Source organism: Saccopteryx leptura, chromosome 5 (genome assembly GCF_036850995.1).
Source record: "Saccopteryx leptura isolate mSacLep1 chromosome 5, mSacLep1_pri_phased_curated, whole genome shotgun sequence".
Taxonomy (NCBI): Eukaryota; Metazoa; Chordata; class Mammalia; order Chiroptera; family Emballonuridae; genus Saccopteryx; species Saccopteryx leptura.
Window position 1 is genome coordinate 82,539,158 of NC_089507.1, and position 19,633 is coordinate 82,558,790.

The 19,633-nt window shown below is 37.8% G+C and overlaps 1 protein-coding gene across 2 annotated transcripts; it reads right to left on the reverse strand.

The window, feature by feature from the left end:
• Nucleotides 1-2,243: 2,243 nt before the first annotated feature.
• LAMTOR3 (late endosomal/lysosomal adaptor, MAPK and MTOR activator 3) lies at nucleotides 2,244-17,864 on the reverse strand. Of its 2 annotated transcripts, none has more exons than XM_066385760.1 (7): nucleotides 17,728-17,864; nucleotides 17,359-17,404; nucleotides 14,695-14,729; nucleotides 7,694-7,752; nucleotides 5,766-5,899; nucleotides 4,585-4,648; nucleotides 2,244-3,066 (listed from the first exon to the last, which is right to left on the reverse strand). In XM_066385760.1, exons 2-7 carry the CDS (start codon nucleotides 17,365-17,367, stop codon nucleotides 2,993-2,995), a joined length of 375 nt encoding a protein of 124 aa, XP_066241857.1. In that variant the 5' UTR covers nucleotides 17,368-17,404; nucleotides 17,728-17,864; the 3' UTR covers nucleotides 2,244-2,992. The 2 variants fall into 2 exon arrangements, with proteins under 2 accessions (XP_066241857.1, XP_066241858.1); XM_066385761.1 differs by lacking the exon at nucleotides 17,728-17,864 and adding an exon at nucleotides 17,554-17,699.
• Between the last annotated feature and the right edge of the window lie 1,769 nt (nucleotides 17,865-19,633).

Sequence of the window (19,633 nt, forward strand, 5' to 3'; positions counted from 1 at the left end):
AAACATTTGCTGTAGTGTAGATTCTCTGTGCTGGAGGTCTGTAGGCCAACACAACAGAACTCCGGCACAGAGCATCTAGTTCTGGGCCTTCCGGTTAGGCCGTTAGGGGATCTTTAACCTAACTTCCTGCCGTGGAGCAGGGAGCAGTGGAATGCCGCGGGGGACGCATCTCTGGGGCCCTGTGATCGCCATTACCAGCAACCACATAACCACAGAAACCATCATCCAACCTACTGTTCTGAGGTGTCGTGGATTTCTAATTGACCATCATTACTGAGATAAGTGAAGGGGAGGCTGGGAGAGGCCAGGGCCTGTGCTATGGGTGCCATTTCCCACCATTAGAAATAGCGGCAGCCATCTTAATTTATATAAGATGCAACTTGCAGAATTTCAAGACAGCATCTGGGTGCAGGTGTTTGTCGACTTAAGGTCAAAGCTTGAGAATCTGGAAAGGTGATGTTTGGAGAATCAAGAGGAGTGCCACTACGAACAGGAAATTTGGAGTGCCTGGAACCGATTACCAGACACTTAGCACCCTGAAAAATACAGCATGGCTTTACTCACAATTTTTCCCTCTGTACTTTTGTGAGACCTTATTCTCAATGTTAAATATCAAAACCAACAAAAGAAACAGATTGACAGATGAAGTTAGTAGCACTTGCTTGGGCTTGAAGTGTACAAAATACCAACCTTCAACTGAAGATCTAGCCAAGAAAATTCAGCAACAAGAAAGTCACTAATAGGCAGGTTAAAGAATTCCCCCTCCCTCTCACTTATTTTAGTTCACAGCACCCCACACAGAAAGTTAAATAATATCAAAACCAACAAAAGAAACCGACTGACAGATGAACAAAGAAGTCACTAAGCAGGTAAGTTAAATAATTAGTCTTTGGTTTATTAAATAGTTATATAATTATACATGTTTATTTAAACTATAGTATCAGAAAATAATGGGGTTTTTCTCAGTGACACACTACCTGATTATGCTCGGTTTTTTGGCAAATTTTGACACACCAAGCTCAAAAGATTGCCTAACACTGCTATAGTCATTCTTTTTTCCATTGGGCAAACGTAATTTATTTAACCAATCTTCTATGATTAGTGTGACCATGTCATTTCTTATCTGGGACACTTAAGAGTTGAAAGCTCTGAGAATAATTATACCATGAAAAGCGTACATAAACTGGTACTGTAAAAAAAAGTCAGAATATATGGTCACCCTATCTATGATAAATTATCTAGATTGTTTCCAATCTTTTGGTATTAACCAAGTTGTAACACATAGACTGCTATGTATATAATCTTGCAGGTGTCCATATGCAGCAGTAGGATAAACCTAAAAGTAGAATTGCTAAATGAGTGTAATGGATAATTTTGTCAACTTGACTGCCCCTGGGGTACCCAAATTAAGTATTTTATCTGTGGGTTCTCTGGAGAATCCCAGTATTTTAAAGTTTGATAGATTGCACAATTGTTCCTCATAAGGGGGCATAACAATTTTCACTTTCATCAGCAGAGGTATTAAAAAGGCTAGTGGCCCTAGCTGGTTGGCTCAATGGTAGAGCGTCGGCCTGGCGTTGCAGGAGTCCCGGGTTCAATTCCCGGCTAGGGCACACAGGAGAGGTGCCCATCTGCTTCTCCAGCCCTCGCCCTCTCCTTCCTCTCTGTCTCTCTCTTCCCCTCCCGCAGCCAAGGCTCCATTGGAGCAAAGTTTGCCTGGGCACTGAGGATGGTTCCGTGGCCTCTGCCTCAGGCGCTAGAATGACTCTGGTCACGACAAAGCGACGCCCCAGATGGGTTGAGCATCACCCCCTCGTGGGCATGCCAGGTGGATCCCAGTCAGGCGCATGTGGGAGTCTGACTGCCTTCCCGTTTCCAACTTCAGGAAAAAAAAAAAAAAAAAAAAAAGGCTAGCTCTACTAGTTTTTTTGTGTGTGTGTGTTTTTTTTGGCGAGTGAGACAGAGAGGGACAGAAAGGAAGGGAGAGAGATGAGAAGCATCAATTCTTCGTTGCAGCACCTTAGTTGTTCATTGATTGCTTTCTCATATGTGCCTTGACTGGGGGGCTACAGCAGACTCGAGTGACCCCTTGCTCAAGCCAGTGACCTTGGGCTCAAGCCGGCGACCTCAGGGTTTCAAACCTGGGTCCTCTGCATCTCAGTCCAACACTCTATCCACTGCACCACCGCCTGGTCAGGCTAGTTTTAAACTGGGGGAGAAAAAAAACTATGTAGTGCTCAAACTAAACTTTTAAAAATACTATTTTATTTATACTCACATATTGAAAAAAATGGCTGTGTATCATGTTTACATACAAATATTGAAAACACATCTAAATTTTATAAAGAACACACAACAGTACACTACGGTTGGTTATAGAAAGCAGAGTGGGGGAAGAATCATTAGCTATCCTTTTCATTAAACAGCAGCACCCTCTGAGAACAATCAAATCAATTAGTAATATTCATCTATACTGCAAAATAATATATAGACAGGAAAGTTAGCGATTGTACTGATATTATTACTTTTACTAGGCCATTTTATCTTCCCCACACTCAATGCAAAGAAATAAAACAATATGAAAAAAATATGTCCTCATTATTCACAAAAGGATCTGCTTGATTCTGCATGCCTGGCAGAATGTACAAGAGGGAACACCTCACGGCCCAAGTGGATCAGAGTACCATTTTGATTCTGACCCACTGAAGAGAATCTCATGCAGATTTGGTGACTGGGCTAACTCCATGGGAGCTGTAATAGACTGAACCATTTCTGTGGTATCCCCAGATCTCAGTAAATAAGACCCATACTAGAAAAGATAACATTCAATCTGTCCATAAACTGCATCTACAGATGCTTTCTTTAGTGTAAGGTAGAATAGGGGCCCTTTCTTGAGTACATGGATACAAGTATTGGTGTGGTATAAAGATTGCTAGACCAATATTGTGTCTGTTACAATGAAGATAAGGTTGACATCAAAAACACTGTCAGATTAAGAAACTTCTACAACTTGTCTCAGTTCTTCAAATAATGGAGCCAGTTCCTTTTCTAGGCTGACAATTAGTCCTAAAACAAAGAGATAAGAAAATTAGAACATTAGAAAAATGTTTCTGAAAAAAGTCTGACTTAAATTCCCTTTCGTTGAATTTAGTTACTAAAAAGTAACCGAGACAGAGTTTATTCTGCACAACTACAAAATACTCTAATTCTAAGTAACCAAAAACTCATTCATTATGAAGTTTACATATACTTCTATGTTTAAAAGGAAGTTCAATGATGAATCTGGAAGACAACTTAGCCTAGAAATTACTATTGTATATTAGCTTTTCTTTAGTTTACCAGACTGAAAGGCTATATATTTTAGACACAGTATGTTCAAATAAATAAGAATGTTCCTCTGTTTCAGAGGATTAAAAGCATCTGGGATTCTCAATGAAATGTTCGAAGTACTAAAATAAAATTCTGTAAATTATCATAATTATAACCAATGATTTTAGTATGCAATGGTGATTTATCACAGCTGAGGTTTTAATATACTTAAAATATTGATACTACTATTATATACAGGGATGGGTCAATGTAGGTTTACAGTTGTGAGTACACAAAACAGTTTATTTTTGTATTATTTATTATTTATTGTATTATTTATTTATATTATAACTGTAAACATACTTTGGCCCATCCCTGTGTAATTTACAAAGTGTTTCCACATATATATTTAACAGCTTCAGAACATTTAGAAATGGAAAATACCTAAGAGATCATCAAATCTAAACTCCTCATTTTAAAGATCAGGACACTAAGGACTGGCTCAGTGCCACAGATGGAAACAGAACTTGCTGAAACAGCTTGGAAAGGAAAAAACAGAAAAGAGAATCTGAAACAGTTCTACAAAGTGATCAAACCTGAAGGAGAAAGACTTTAAATATCCCACTTTATCCAAAGGGAGTAAAAAAATACAATTCAACTGAATACTATTACTTAACACACAAATATGCAGCAAAGGCAACTGGGTGTAACGGGATCTTACTATCCTCTACGGAGACTACAGCTTTCTAGTGTTCTCAACTCTTCTACTCTCAAGGAAAATGTGACTACATTCATCCTATCCACAATCTTCACATTCATCTTGCTCACCATTGCTCAAGATTTAAAAAATTCTTTTAGATTGGTCTATATAATATTGAACTCGTCCTTGACCATTTCATGTGCTTTCTTTGGTTCTCTGCTCTCTTTTGCTTTCTTAAGCTGTTTTAATGTGAACAAGGTGTAGCATTCAAGAATTAAACTTAACATTTATATTTTCTTTTCTATCTAAAGGAAAACCTATCACACATTCTGCCTCACTTGAACTATAAAATAACTCGCTAAGGGGGAGAAAGCAGACATTAGCTCCATTATACAGACATTGAAAACAGAGAAGTTACTTTTCTAGAGCGCAAGGACAGTATTGTGGATGCATGGCCCACAAAGTCAGGGTATTTTTTTGTTTTTATCCTAAATCTACTCCTCTTATCACATTAGACTGTTCAGATATGGTATTATAAAAGATTAAAAGCTGCATTTAAGGTAATCAAAACACACCTGTATTAGCATTGCTGCTGGCTATGAAACTCACCACCAAAGGTAAACGATTAAATTGAACCACCTAAAAAGAAAGTAAGATTTAAATAATATGTTTCATTATGAAAAGTCAGTATAATTCAATGAATTATCTTAATTTTTCAAAAACCTTTTAAATGGCCAATGTGTAAGATACCAGCCCACTATTATGAAATATGAAAGAGCTGAAAATAAGTATTTCCATAAAACAGAGCTACTATTTACCTCTTAGAGATACCATTTAGCCTGAAAAGTTTTTAAGGTGGGATTGTGTCTTCATCTTCTTATCTCTAAAGACCAGCAGAGCCTTTACACAGTAAGAGCTCAATAAAAATTTCATTGTTGAATGGCTAAAAGAAGTATTTCTCAGTCACTCATGATTTTTCTGCCTCCTATGTACCACTATAATTTAAACCAATTTAAATTAACTTTAAATCAACCATCTTTAACTTAGCCTCAATCTAATCCTTATCTGTAAAGTTAAAGGTCAGATGGTTTATCTTTTGTCTAGCATACATTAAAACACACAACTTTTAAAATAAAAAGATGTTACTTGTGTATCATCAGTAGTACATGAGTCATTTTGATAATAAGCACTGCTCTAAAAAACAGGCTATTAATTTATTCTAAAGAAAATACAGCTGGAGATCAAGAAGTATGTAGCAACTAACTCCTTCCCACAATTAATAACCCCACTTGTTTTATATAAATAGAAAATAAAATATAAATAACATCTATTTATATATTCCAAATACATATATTCCAAACCAAATGAAAGAATTAGCTAAAATAACAAATTTAAATAAATAACATCATTTGTCTTTCAAGAGATATTTTTATCTGTCACAATAAAAGTGTCATTTGAGAAATCACAGCTGTTAAGCTAAGGGCACCATCTACTGGAAGTAACAGTGACCTGACTTCCCCCTTTCAGGATAACATATACTTTGTTATTAAATCCTTCAACTACTTTTTCTATAGTAATTAATTCCTGGTATAAAACGTGAAGAATATCACTATAGCTTAACATAATCAGTTTGAAGACTAAGGTTTTAAAATTCCATCCCCTTCAAAACTCAAATTTAGAATAATAACACAAGTTATTTTATATAGAAAACAGTAATAGTTGAAATCAGGAAACTATTCAATAGCTATGAACTTACCTGGTAAGTATTATAGTAACAGATGATACTTTTATTTTTTGAAAGTCCAAGTTTACTCCCTTGGTCTGTTGCAAGGGCAAAGGTAGATAAGAAACCAGGTCTCAAAGCATGCTCTGGAGCATTATCATTGGCCACTGCAAATACAAATGAGCTAAGTAAAAATTATGTAGTGGAAATGATTCAAAGACTTGCAGTACCTTTTTAAAAACATCTATCTTTAAAAATATCAAGCACAGCACAAGGGTTCTGCTTCTAACGTTTAAAAACATATCACTAACTGGGTCTCATCAATTTAGGTGTGAAAAATTGCTCAGAAGAGTTGAGTTATCATAACTAAGAGAAGAACGATGGTTCTCACAATAGTTTATTTTTAAAATAATACTAAATGTTTGTTTCCTTAATATCTACCTACCTTGAAACACATTAATCAGTGCATTTAATAAACTAAATATTCTGGTTAACTGACAGCCAAGCTACAATAAAATAAACTTCGGAAAACTGTTTTCATAAAACCCACAACAGTATCACTACAGGTATTCGTAATTCTTCAGCTGGCCGTCTATTGTCCTTCACTCTTTAAAGTCATGGAGTTAGCTGTGCAAGCTTAAGGCTTTTTAACACAGAGATCCTTAGAAAGAACATAAGAGCTGGAAAGTCTCCTTTTGTTTAAGGCCTTCATTACAGAACTAAGAAAAGGCAAGTGACTTGCTCGTAGCCACCTATATTTCATGGTGGGTTAGGAAGCACACTGGATCACGTATCAGGAGGTGAAGGGTTCTAAAATTATTCTGTAACTGACTCATACTGCAACTTCAGAGTGACAATGTACTGTGCTTGCACTTGACCATCTTCATTCACTCAAAAACAAAAGAACTAAATTAACTGATTACTAAACTACCTTCATCTCTAAAGTTAAAAATAACTTGACATATATAACCCCAAGTGGAAAATAAACTGGCAAAAAATGTATAGAACATTATTTAATCTTTCTTTGGTAAAGCTATTACGATGTCCCAGTGTAACTATATACATCCATTCTGATGATACCAGACCGAAGTAATAAAAATGGTCTTCATATATACTAAATGTGACATTTTTTTAGGTTAGCAAGCTCTTCTTTAGGTGAAAAATTCTTATCAGATTCTGGTTAACTAAAGTTACTAGTGAAATGAAAAGTTTTTAAAAATCTTAATTCCGTAAGGAAGTAGAAAATAAAGAAGATGAAACAAAAACAACCAATATGTTGATTCAAATGTATGAATGCTTATCTTAAAACTAATGAAAAAAAATGTTTTGGGGAGGTGTCTTTGTCTATATCTAGCTGCATATATGCTCAGCCTCATCACTTAGATTTATTTACTAATGGTTTATACCATAAAATGTCTTTAATAGGAAATGGGGCATGTGACAAATCCATGCTTAAGCTCTGAATGGTAACATGATACACTGAAAATGTACTAAGTTTCAAGTTTCACACAGACCATCTCCTGAATTTATCGAAAGAGAGTTCAGCCTGACCAGGCGGTGGAACAGGGGATAGAGTGTCGGCCTGGGACACTGAGGACCCAGGTTCGAAACCTTGATGTCCCCAGCTTGAGCATGGGGTTCATCTAGCTTGAATATGAGCTCACTGGCTTAAGCACAGGGTCGCTGACTTAAGCAGGTGTCACTGGTTCAGCTAGAGCCCCCTAGTCAAAGCATATACGGGAAAGCAATCAATGAACTAAGGTGCTGCAACTATGAGTTGATGCTTCTTATCTCTCTCCCTGTCTGTCTGTCTCTCTCTCTCTGTGTCCCTGTCTCTCTCACTTAAAAGAGAAAGAAAGAAACAGAGATCACACGCTTGTCTGCTTCTGCTCTAGTCAGATATTATTACATTTTTATTCTAAAGCAAACATGATATTGGCATGTTAAGTGCTCAGTTTTACCTTTAATAACAGGGACTCCATCTCTGTCTGACACAACAATAGCATGGAGCCCTTCAACACTAGAAAGGGAAAAAAAGTTAAAATATTAGAAAACATTTCACTTTCTGAAAATATAAGGTCTATCGGAAAGTTCTGTCCATTTCTATCACAAGTTTCAACACGTAAGCACGTTTATTTGGCGCATGTGTGCCTCTCTATTTTATCACTTAATGTATACATACTGATGTAGCAAATTAACTAAAACAAAGTTGATTCACATTAGTCTTATGTGTGAAGCAATAGTGTACCCATGGCTACTGATAAAGTTCATTTACGCCACTGTAATTTTTACGAATTTCAACAGGAAAGAAATGCTACAGAAGCATGTCTGTCGCATCCACCATATTCCCCAGACTTAGCACCCTCCAACTATCACTTGTTTTTGTCCTTACAAAATTTTTTGAAGGGCAAAAAATTCAAAAATGAAAAAGATATCAAACAAGCACTGGTTCAATTTTTCGCATCAAAAGATAAAACATTTTTCAAAAATGGGATATACAAATTGCCCTCACGCTGGCAAGAAATCATTAATAATAATGGCAATTATATTATTTAATAAAGTTTATTGACGGTAAGAAAAATTTGTATTTTGTTTTATTTCAAAAACGGACAGAACTTTCCAGTAGACCTTATATGTATCTCAAAGTCATAATGGTAATTTTTATGCATATTTCTGAAAACCTGTGGAAACTCAATTATTGACAGCATAAGTTCCTATGTTTGCCAAAACTCTTTCAGAAATAGAGTGAATATGTACTCGATGATATTTATATTTACAATTTTATTGATGAAGATCTAAAACACAGTGGATTCTCCATTAAAATTGCTAATTACTTTGATTTACAAAAGTATGACACATTATCAGCAGTGGTTACAGTGACAGACTTTTTCTTTCAATCATTCTAATAACAAGTGCCCACTATTTGTGGCAATGAGTATTTCTTTCTTTTTTTTTTTTTTTTTCTCCTGAAGTTGGAAACGGGGAGGCAGTCAGATAGACTCCCGCATGCATCCAACTGGGATCCACCCGGCACGCCCGCCAGGGGGTGATGCTCTGCCCACCTGGGGCATCACTCTGTTGCAATCAGAGCCATTCCAGCGCCTGAGGCAGAGGCCACAGAGCCATCCTCAGTGCCCAGGCCAACTTTGCTCCAATGGAGCCTCGGCTGCGGGAGGGGAAGAGAGAGACAGAGAGGAAGGAGAGGGGGAGGGGTGGAGAAGCAGATGGGCGCTTCTCCTGTGTGCCCTGGCCGGGAATCGAACCCGGGACTCCTGCACACCAGGCCGATGCTCTACCACTGAGCAAACCGGCCAGGGTGCAATGAGTATTTCTAATACCATGCTAAGTAAAAATAAACAATCACTTCACAAAATTAATAATCTAAAAAGAGAGCGGCTATTCAATTAAATAATCTCACACTAACAAATATAAAACTATACCTGTGCCATTACATGATCTGTAATCTGGGGAGAGGAGAGCCTATAAAAGAGAGGAGGGTCAACTTAGATATGTGGGTCAGGGAAGACTTCCCTGAGAAAGTGACAGCTCAGCTCAGATGCTACAGCACTGATTAAGAGAAAGGCAAAAATCTCATTTTAAGCTGAAGGAACTGGACGGGCAGAATGAAGGTCATCCTTTCAGCCATGTCTATATAAGGAACAGTAAGCAAAATGGTCAAGACTAGACCTCCAGAGTTAAAAAGACCTGGGTTCCATCTGGGCTCTCCTGCTTAGTATTTATGCTACTGAGGGGCCAGTTATAAAACCTCAATTAACAATCTGGAAATGATGTAAGTATACTACTGGGCTATTGTGGCATTTAATAAAATAATACATGTAGAGGTCAGTACATAGTTTACATTAAAAATATTAGTTGTTAATAGTATCAGGGTATCATGTGTACCCTGACAATGACAACTTATCACTGTAGGTTAAGTATTCTTAGTGAGAATTCCTATAGCAGAAAAGTACAGTGTTAAAGATCATAATGAGAAAACATTCTCAAACTTTCAATATTTATGCAAAACCTTAAGAGCCTTGTAACCATCTTGTAACACATGTAGATTGCAACTCAGAAATACGCTCAATATTCCTATTATATAATCCAGAACTATCCATTCCGTGTTGTATTAACTTTAATATTTTAAATTAGGAATGAAGAATATTCGTATTAACTTACACTTAAATTATATTTTTAAAAATCCCACTGTCAAAATATTTAAGTCAGAGAAGTGTTATTACAATTTGAGAAAATGTTACAAAGTCATTTATCTGACTCACACTAAAAATAACGATGAAAAAAGTGTATATATTTACTAATATTATTTTCTATTATCATTCAATCCTAAAATTATCTATGGATTAAAACATACCCTATACAATTATTGTATAAAAAATATATTCTTCTAAGTTAAAAACTGGGTCATATAAAAATATATACTACATATACTTGGACAACCACACATCACTTGGTGCAGTTACCAACAGCACAATCTCTGGAAATACAAAAAGATTGGAAACCTACTTATCCATCAAGAACAGTTAAATACGTTATGACACACATATGCAATGGAATACTCTGCAGACATAAAAAAAGGCAGCTACTCTTTAGGTACTGGGAAGGACTGATCTCAAAATTATAGACGCAAAACACATGGTTTTGAATAGTATGTATAAGAAGCAACTTATATAATAACTCATGCAGGCATACATGAATGCATGTTGCAACAGACTAAATGTTTGTGTCACCCCCAAAATTCATATATTGAAAACTTAGTCCCAATGTGATAGTATATATCTGGAGGCAGGGCCTTTGGGAGGTAATTAGGCCACGAGGGTGGAGCCCTCATGAATGCACCTTGTGTCATTAGAAGATGCTAGAAAGCTAGCTAGCCCTCCTTCCTTGTGTGAGAATATGAGAAGTATGCATCTGCAACCCAGAAGAGTGCCTTCACCAGAACCCAACCATGCTGGTACCCGGATCTCAGACTTCCAGGCTCCAGAACTTCTGTCACTTACAAGAAATATCCAATCTATGATACTTTGTTAGAACAGTCCAAAATCAGATGTCTGAGTATCTGTACATGTAAATATTTATTTATACACATGTTCGCCTGTAAGTAACAATGGGTGCTATGAGAGGTGAACTACGTGACTGAAGGACAGTGATGGGACACTTCTCACTGTGTCCTTCAATTAATTTTTGAATACTGAACTTTATGAATGTAGTACTTACTCCCAAAATAAGCAAATTAAAAAACAGGTAGAGTACTACAAAAATATTTTTAAGACATCTGTCACCATAGGTAGCTTTTTTCTTTTCATAACAATTACCTTAATTGCCAACTAATGCACCAAAAAAGAAGGTGGAAATAAAAACACCTTTTTTAATGGATTTCAAATTCACAGAGATAATTGTTCAACAAAGTAGAAAAATTATATACATACTTAAAGTAAGCACCTAAGAAAATACGGTCACAAATATAAAAGGTGTTTCCAATTCTACATAGTCAACGAAGAACATGAATAGATTTTTACCAATTATTGAAAATAACTTATGATGTATCAATAGGTACACTATACTTTTAGAATAAATTAAATTTTATGAAATATTCTGCAGAAAACTAAAGCTTATGCTTACTAAAATATTTTTATCCAAAAAAAGCAAATGTTACATTAGTAATCAAAGACATCATACTTAGTTTTATTTATAAAATGATGAAACATTTGGTTATTATAAAACACCAAGTTGTGACTACGTAAGCCTGAGATTGCTTGGGTTACAACTAGATCTTAAAACACAAATCCAAAAACTGTATTTAATAGAAAAAAAAGGACAAAACCACATTCCATTAGTATGTGTAGCTGATGGACCCACAGCTCTGAAGCTAGGCTGCCTGTGCCCAATCCCTTAAGTTTTCTCAGTATCTATAGCAACAAATCAAAGTGTGCATTCTAACATTTTCTTTATAAGTGTTCAATATTATTATATCTTCATTCTTTTGGCTCTTGGAATGCAATATACCTAATTACAAGAAGACATGGTCACAAATATGACTCAAACTGGCCTCAGTCATCACGGGGAAAAAAACACTACATGGTACTAATCATTTCCTTCCATTATGAAAAGATTTTCATTATGTTTTTACAAATACCTTTTTTTTTTGTGTGTGTGTGTTTTTCTGAAGCTGGAAACGGGGAGGCAGTCAGACAGACTCCCGCATGCGCCGACCGGGATCCACCCGGCACGCCCACCAGGGGGCGGTGCTCTGCCCATCTGGGGCATCGCTCTGTCGAGACCAGAGCCAGTCTAGCGCCTGGGGCAGAGGCCAAGGAGCCATCCCCAGCACCCGGGCCAACTTTTGCTCCAATGGAGCCTCGGCTGTGGGAGGGGAAGAGAGAGACAGAGAGGAAGGAGGGGGGGTGGGGTGGAGAAGCAGATGGGCGCCTCTCCTGTGTTCCCTGGCTGGGAATCAAACCCGGGACTTCCGCACGCCAGGCCTGACGCTCTACCACTGAGCCAACCGGCCAGGGCCCAAATATCTTTTTTACAAACACAACTATACTTCTGTTTCTGTACTGTTATCAGTGTGATATCCGCCCCCCCCTCCCATACACCATCACCAACTGTTTAGGTAAGGAACACCATTCCCTCTAAAAGCATGGGTCAAATTTCAGTATGATAAATTAACTGAGTAACTGCATAAAGTACAAACTCCGCCAACTCTTTAGTTCACAAATCACTACGTAAATAACTAAATAACAGACAAGACAGTGAGCTGAATAACCAGTCACATCACTTTTTCCAAAGTGTGTTGGTGATTGGTCACTGAGCATGTTGTTCAGTTTATACAGAAAAAGCAAAGCATGTAGTTTTATCTCATCGTCCATAAAGATGAAATATAGCAAAGAAATGAAAAGTGATGACACTGGAAGTGAAGTCTGAAAAGCGAATGGAGTTAAAAAAGAAATACCTGGCTGAAAGAATGTTGACATTATTTATCATTGTTCTGCATGAAAGCGCAGCCAGAGGAACTTGGTGAAGGTGGACAAAGGGACATAAAGGAGAAAAGTGGTTGTGATGAAAAGGATAAAGACGTCCCAGAGGAAATGACACTGGCAAGAAACCTCACATATGAGAACTCTCTGAGGTATTACACAACACTGAAAGCACCAAGGACAAAATGCTGAAAGCTGATCCAGACTATCAGGATGCAGTTTGCCATGGCACAGAAACGCTGCCTGCTTCTTCTCTTAAGGATATAGCTTTCATGTATCTTAAGGTAGATGAAAAGAAGTAGTCAAACACTGTTCAAACTACTCTTGATAAGTTTTTACAAAGAAATATACTCTAATTCTCAAAGTTTCTATTATTTCAAATTATAGTGTACAAGCAAATAATAGTTTTAGTATTTGTTTTCGTTACCCTAAATATAACCAACAATAAGAGAGGTTTCAATGTTTTGATAAAAACTTTTAAAGGTCACAAAACAACTGTAATTTTTCTCACTGGTTACTGAAATTGCTTTGGACAGTCAGCGTGTGGGGTCACTTTTATGACACTGTCGTAATGTGGGGGCTAGGACTGTCTAATCACTAGGTTGAGAACAGAATCGGCAGCTTGTGTTTAGTTTGCCAGTTCTGGGAGGAAAAGAGGAAAAATATATTTTAAATATTCCACTAATATAAAATCAATGATAACAATTGTTTATCACCTCAGTAGTGTTTTCCTCCTAAATGTGTAAAGAAAAATATAGATAAATCAAAACCAGAACATCATTAATTTCTAGTAGTCTGTAATCAGAGTCAAGGTACCACTAAATAGGCAAGTCACACCAAGCAATTCAAGAAAAAATCTAACCAAGAGGGGGTCCCCTCACTCCGCCTACAGAAATAAAATGACATCTAAAACCTTTTTAACTTCAAACAGATTTGGATAAGAAATAAAAATATTAAACCAACCAGGCAGTGGCACGGCGGATTGAGCACTGGCCTGGGACATGAAGGACCCAGGTCCTATCCCTGAGGTCCCCGGCTTGACAGTGGGCTCATCCGGCTTGAGCACAGGGTCACCAGTTTGAGCGTGGGATCACAGACGTGACCCCATGGTCACTGGCTTGAGCAAGGGGTCACTGGCTCAGCTGGATGCCCCAAGTCAAGGTACATATGAGACAGCAATCAATGAACAACTAAGGTGCCGCAACTAAGAGTTGACACTTCTTATCTTTCTCCCTTCCTGGCTGTCTGTCTGTCCATCTGTCTCTCTCTCTCTCTCTCTAAAATTAAAAAAAAAAAAATTTAAAAACAGCATATACTGCTATATTATCTCAAAGGTTATTCAGATATTCTGGAATATGGTAACTGATGTCTCAAGTTATATTCTTCTCTTAACTCTTAGGTATTTTATATTAAACTAAATGTGAACTTTAATTCAATTAATGTGGCAAAGTCATTCCAATCAGTAAAATTTCTAATATGAACTTTGTTGTACTTAACACAGGGCCTAACTTATAAAATGGTATAGAAAATGGACTGCGTGCAGGCAAAAGAAAACCTTATGAGTGTTCCAAGAATGAAGTGCTGCCTACGTCTATCATTTTGGGTTATGTGTAGACTTGACAATTAGGTCTTAAAAGCAAAATTAAAGACAAGCTCTTAGTTTTTTTCCCCTTAAAATTAACTACATCAAAGTATAATCCAGTAAACCGCTGATGTATATTTGAAAGTACCCACTAGTTGTTTAACCTTACTAAGTCTTGTAACCTCTTTAAGGCCCTGTGTTAATTATCTACAAATTCAAAAGACATCATTTATGCTACCTACAGCTATGTTAGTTATTTTAAGTGCTAAACAATAGTGTAATATACATACAATATTAGTCTAAAACAGTAAGAAACAGAATACTACATAAAATTAGCATGTTATGCAGAAGTTATTTAATGACAAATTAGTAACTGTTTTACCTTGGTAACTTTTTATATAGGAATCTCTTGAGGTCCTGAAAGAGAACAGTAAAACATCATATAATAACATGCCTTATACTAAGTCTCTAGATCCTGCCCCATTCACATTTCAGGGACCTTAAGTCTTCATTCATAACTTTTCTTGCTTCTGTTTTCTCTTTCTGATTTTGTGTTACTTGAAACAAGTTAACCCTTTACTTTTTAAGCCTTAGTTTCATTATTTGTTGAGTAGGGACAAGAGCAGAACCTACATCATAAGACTGTTTTTAAAGTTTATCAAGATGTATGCATGTAAAGCAATTAGCAAAACTGGAATTAGAAAACACCAATATATATTAGCTGTAAAATCAGATCATATTTTATGTATTATTTCACATTCTGTTGCAACTGCTGTGTTCACTTGAGAACATATTAAGAATATATTTTCATATCTATAGGTTTCATTACATCACTTTAACAATCCTGGGTAAGTTGATTTGCTTCTCTGAAATTCAATTTCCTCACATGACTAAATATATATACAATAATGTATGTCAAATGTTTATCATGACTAAATACATGTTGATGTATATCAAGTGATTAGCACAGAACATAACTAGGTCAAAATCTCATTACACTCTCTCAGCTGGGGTATTTCATTGACAATCAGGTATCAATTATGAGCTCTGCATAGATAAATCATATGTTGTTTCGAACTTCTGAATCCTACAATTTTCCAAGCCTAATGTTCATTTTATTTCATGTTATCACCAATTTACCTTTGCTCTCATTTTAAACATACACCTCAATTTATCATGGTTCATCTAAAATTAAAATTACCTCAATTATTTTGTTATTTTATCTGAATACCCGTTATTCAGGTATGAATGTAATAGTAATAGTGAACCCTAACCTCATATTTGTCACTTTTAAATAACTTGTGAAATCAAATGTTTTTTAATTTTTTATTGAATTTATTGAGGAGGCATTGGTTAATAAAATTGTAAAGATTTCAGTTGCACAATTCTACACTATATCATCTATATTATCCCTCTATCATTATCTATCTGAAGTCAAATGTTTTTAAACTGATCTCTTTTCCTTTTCAACTGACATTATGGTTTATTTTCATTCTACTACTTATGACTTTCATTAACCTCCCAATTGGTATGCTAGTCTCATGTTTCTATCTCATGCAATTCCAAGAGTCCTATTTTCTCCTTCTCTAAAGCTATAATTGCAGTGATTCTCAACATTGACTATGAGTAACATGTGAGGAGCGTTAACAAAACACACACATGCACGCACGCATGCACACACACACTGCGCTTGGGTTGGAGGTGCTCCTCCCTGTGTAGCCAAGGTTGAGAACTAATGTTTAAATGGCTCTCAACTGTTTACTGAATTATGTACAAATTCTTCAGACATTTGAGACTATACAATATTGCCTATTAACTAAGTTTACAGCCGTTTCCTACCAATCCCTCATACATATCCTTATCCCCAGCTAAACAGGACTGTTTACAGCTCTTCCATACATACTTCTCCATTTCCTAGCTCTTTCTCTGCTTGGGCTCTTCATTCTACTAGCCTCTTATTTTTTAAAATATTGCAACATTTAGAGCTAATATCAAACCACCAAATACTCTAATCAGTTTTTCCTGAGAGACAAACTGAAGGTATTCCTTCTCTTTTGAGTTTACACACAATAATGTACGCATATCTATGATTTTTAAAATAAACTGTAAAACCCTGGAGAATTATACCTTAATCATCATTTCTCCCACAGCCCTTATTACAGAGACAGAGGTTCAACAGATACTGTTTTTAGCTATTTGACTATGCCTAATATGACCTAAAAAATATAATGGAAGACACCCAAAAAATGGGTTGATAAAGGTGCTGTTAAATGTTGAAACACATAATCTTGCCCCCTAAAAAGAAATGATATTCATATTAACGCTGAATAACTACATAGTGTAGTGGGTAAGAGCATGGACTCTGGAGCCAAACTGGCTGGGTTGGTATCTTGACTCCACAAGTATTAGCTGTGTAAACTGAGGCAAGTTAATAGATTTTTCTGTGCCTTATCATCCTCATCTATAACACAGGTATTGATAGTGTCCACCTCATAAAAGTTGTAATAAATGAATATACATTCAATGCTTAGAAAAACCAGCATGTATGTAAGCAACGTAAAAGAATGCAAAATATAAACATTAGTATGAATATTAATTTCCTGCTGTTTCTGGTAACTAGCACAATTAAGTTACCTAAATTTAGAATTTGACTTTTATTACTGTGCTAAGAAGATACCAATTATAAGTCAACTAAAATCGGTACAATGAATCTAGATAGAGACCATGAACACCTGCTGAGAAAAAGGATTCCGGGCAGCAAATAACGACTTAAAAAACCGAAACGGTACGTGTTCAGAGTCTCTCTTAAACCTGCAGGCTTTGGAGAGTGGGAACAGGGGCCCTGGAGTCCTCCACCGCCATGCCAGGCCCCACCCAGGCCTTCAGCCAATCCATTCCTCTTAGTCTCTTACTCCAGAGCCTAAAGAAAATAATTATGGAGGTAGTGGCAAAACGAAACAAATTTCTACTCGGGAAGCGCCACCTCGCCCCGCCCAGCAGTCTACTGCAAACTCCCCACCCTCTCCTTCCTCCCGTGTTTACTCACATCCGCCATGGCGAACCCTTTCGTCCCGCAGATTCAATATCTACTCCTGTAAAAGAAACTCCTGGTGACTCTCCCGTCAAGGCTTCCTCGCTCCCACCCCCCCCCCCCGATAAACGGGTCACCCCTCATCGGGGTCGGCAAGGATCCGGCCTCCAGGACTCGCGATCACCTAGCGGAGTCGCAGTTCCCACACACCGATTAGGGCAGCAGGTTGCCATAGCTCACTCCACCTCCGCAGCCCGCAGGAGCTGAGCCCAAGGAACCGGGAAGGGGCGTCTGCTCCTCTTCCAGCTCAACGCCTGCGCCACCCACGGGCCCAGGCCTGAACACCTGACACAGTGACTTCAGATACCCGGCTTTCTGGGTTACCTGGTTCTCCGCGGAGCAGGGTTTGTGATCGTCTGCTGCCTCTTCAGAGACAGCTCCAAAGAAATCCTGCTCGCAAAGTCGTGGTCACATGACTTGTGACCTACTCTGTGCTCCCGGAAGCACACCCTCCGCCTCTGGCGGCCCTTGACACAGGATTTCCGGAGAGGCGCGGCGGAAGCTGGGAGCGCAAGGCCCTGCGTCGCGCCCGGCCGCGCCCCGCCCTACCCTTCCCTGCTCCTGCGCCTGCGCAGACGCCGGGACTCAGGGCCAGTGAGACACTCGCAGTAGTAGACGAGATTGGGAACAAGTTGCAACGTATAACCCCACCCTGAGCAAAGCATGCCGTAAGAGATTGTTGTGCGGAGAGCGTGTATGATACTCATTAGTTTTAAAAGTCTGGTATTTTAAAAACTTCTAGTTGAAAAAATTTGAAAGGATAGTGTTACAAGCGGAACTGCAAGCACCAAATTGCCCGTTATCGGAAGTCCCCAAATCAGCCCCTAATTTGCTAGTCTACTTTGACTTTCCCTTGCTTGCTACCCACTGCTCTGTACTCAAGGTCTTGTCTGCACAGAATTGAGGAGCCCTGGTCTTTCTAGAGTTCTGACAGTATGTGTGCATCTTAACGCTTACTTGACACTGGACAACCTTTCATGGGCTTTTGAATTAGAAGGCTATACCTGTAAGGAATACTCATATAACTTTTTTGATTGGTACCTTGCTTGTTTGCACATTTAACAAAAACTTACAGTAGATAGCAGTAAAATGAGATCTACGAAAACTGGTTTACACTGATCAACTCCTGTCCCTATCAATAGTACAAAAAGAACTCTAGCCCAAGACGTGGTGAAAAGAATTAAATACTTATTTCCTATTTATTCCTGAGAAGAAGAAATGGTAAACTACAAAGCTCCCAAATGTTACAAGTGACGCAATTATTACAAGTGAATTTAACAGTTTCATAGCAACTGACACCACTGAAAATCACTTCCTTTTCCTTATTTAAACCCTTTTGGTTTCTAAGTATCTGGGACACGACCCCATTTATTTTAGGTCCTTACCTACTTAAGTCTCCCAACTGTTAAATGATGGCATTTAAGCTTCTCTTTGATTTCTCTGTTATATTTTTCTCTTTTCACAGTGTCCTGAAAGTGTGAGTCCTAAATCTGTATCTTTTGTCTGAGTTTTAGGTTCATATTTTCTGCTCTTTATTGGATGCTGAATAGATATTTCTCCATTCATGTCTACTGTCACCTCTAAATCAAAAGTTTTAGCGCTGGCTCAGTGGTAGAGCTTTGCCCAGTGGTAGAGCTTTGCCCAGTGTGTGGATGTCCTGGGTTGATTCTTGGTCAGGGAACACAAGAGAAGCGCCTATCTGCTTCTCCACAGCCACCCCCCACCTCTCTCTTTGCTCTTCCTCTTTCTCTCTCTCCCCCTCCTACAGCCATGGCTCAATTGGAGCAAGGTGGCCCTGGTGCTGGTTCCATGGCCTCTGACTCAGGCACTAAAAAGAGCTCGGTTGCTGAGCAATGGAGCAATGCCCTAAATGGGCAGAGCATCGCCCCCTAGTGGGCTTGCCATGTAGATCCCAGTAGGGGCACATGTGGGAGTCTGTCTCTGCCTCTCTTCCTCTCACTGTATATAAAAAAAAAAGTTTTAAAAGATTTCCAATAAATGTGTTTCTCCTTTTCTATGTCTGTATTGGTTTGTGATTCTACCAGTCAGGTATCATGTCTGTACTGTTTTCTTGTTGTGTCCTCTTTTCTTCCCCAACAATGTCATTTGAATCTATATTTTTTTCAACTTGTAATTCAAGCCATTATTCTGTTCAGCAAGACTGTATCAATAGCCACATAATAAGGACCAGATAACCCTTCCCAAAACAATACATGTTACTGCTGCTCAA

Coding starts and splice junctions, on each gene's coding strand:
- LAMTOR3 (XM_066385760.1), bottom strand. Junction 4,649..5,765: donor GTTACTATAATACTTACCAG/GTAAGTTCATAG, acceptor CTTTCTTTTTAG/GTGGTTCAATTTAATCGTTT. Junction 3,067..4,584: donor CAGCAGCAATGCTAATACAG/GTGTGTTTTGAT, acceptor TCTTTGTTTTAG/GACTAATTGTCAGCCTAGAA.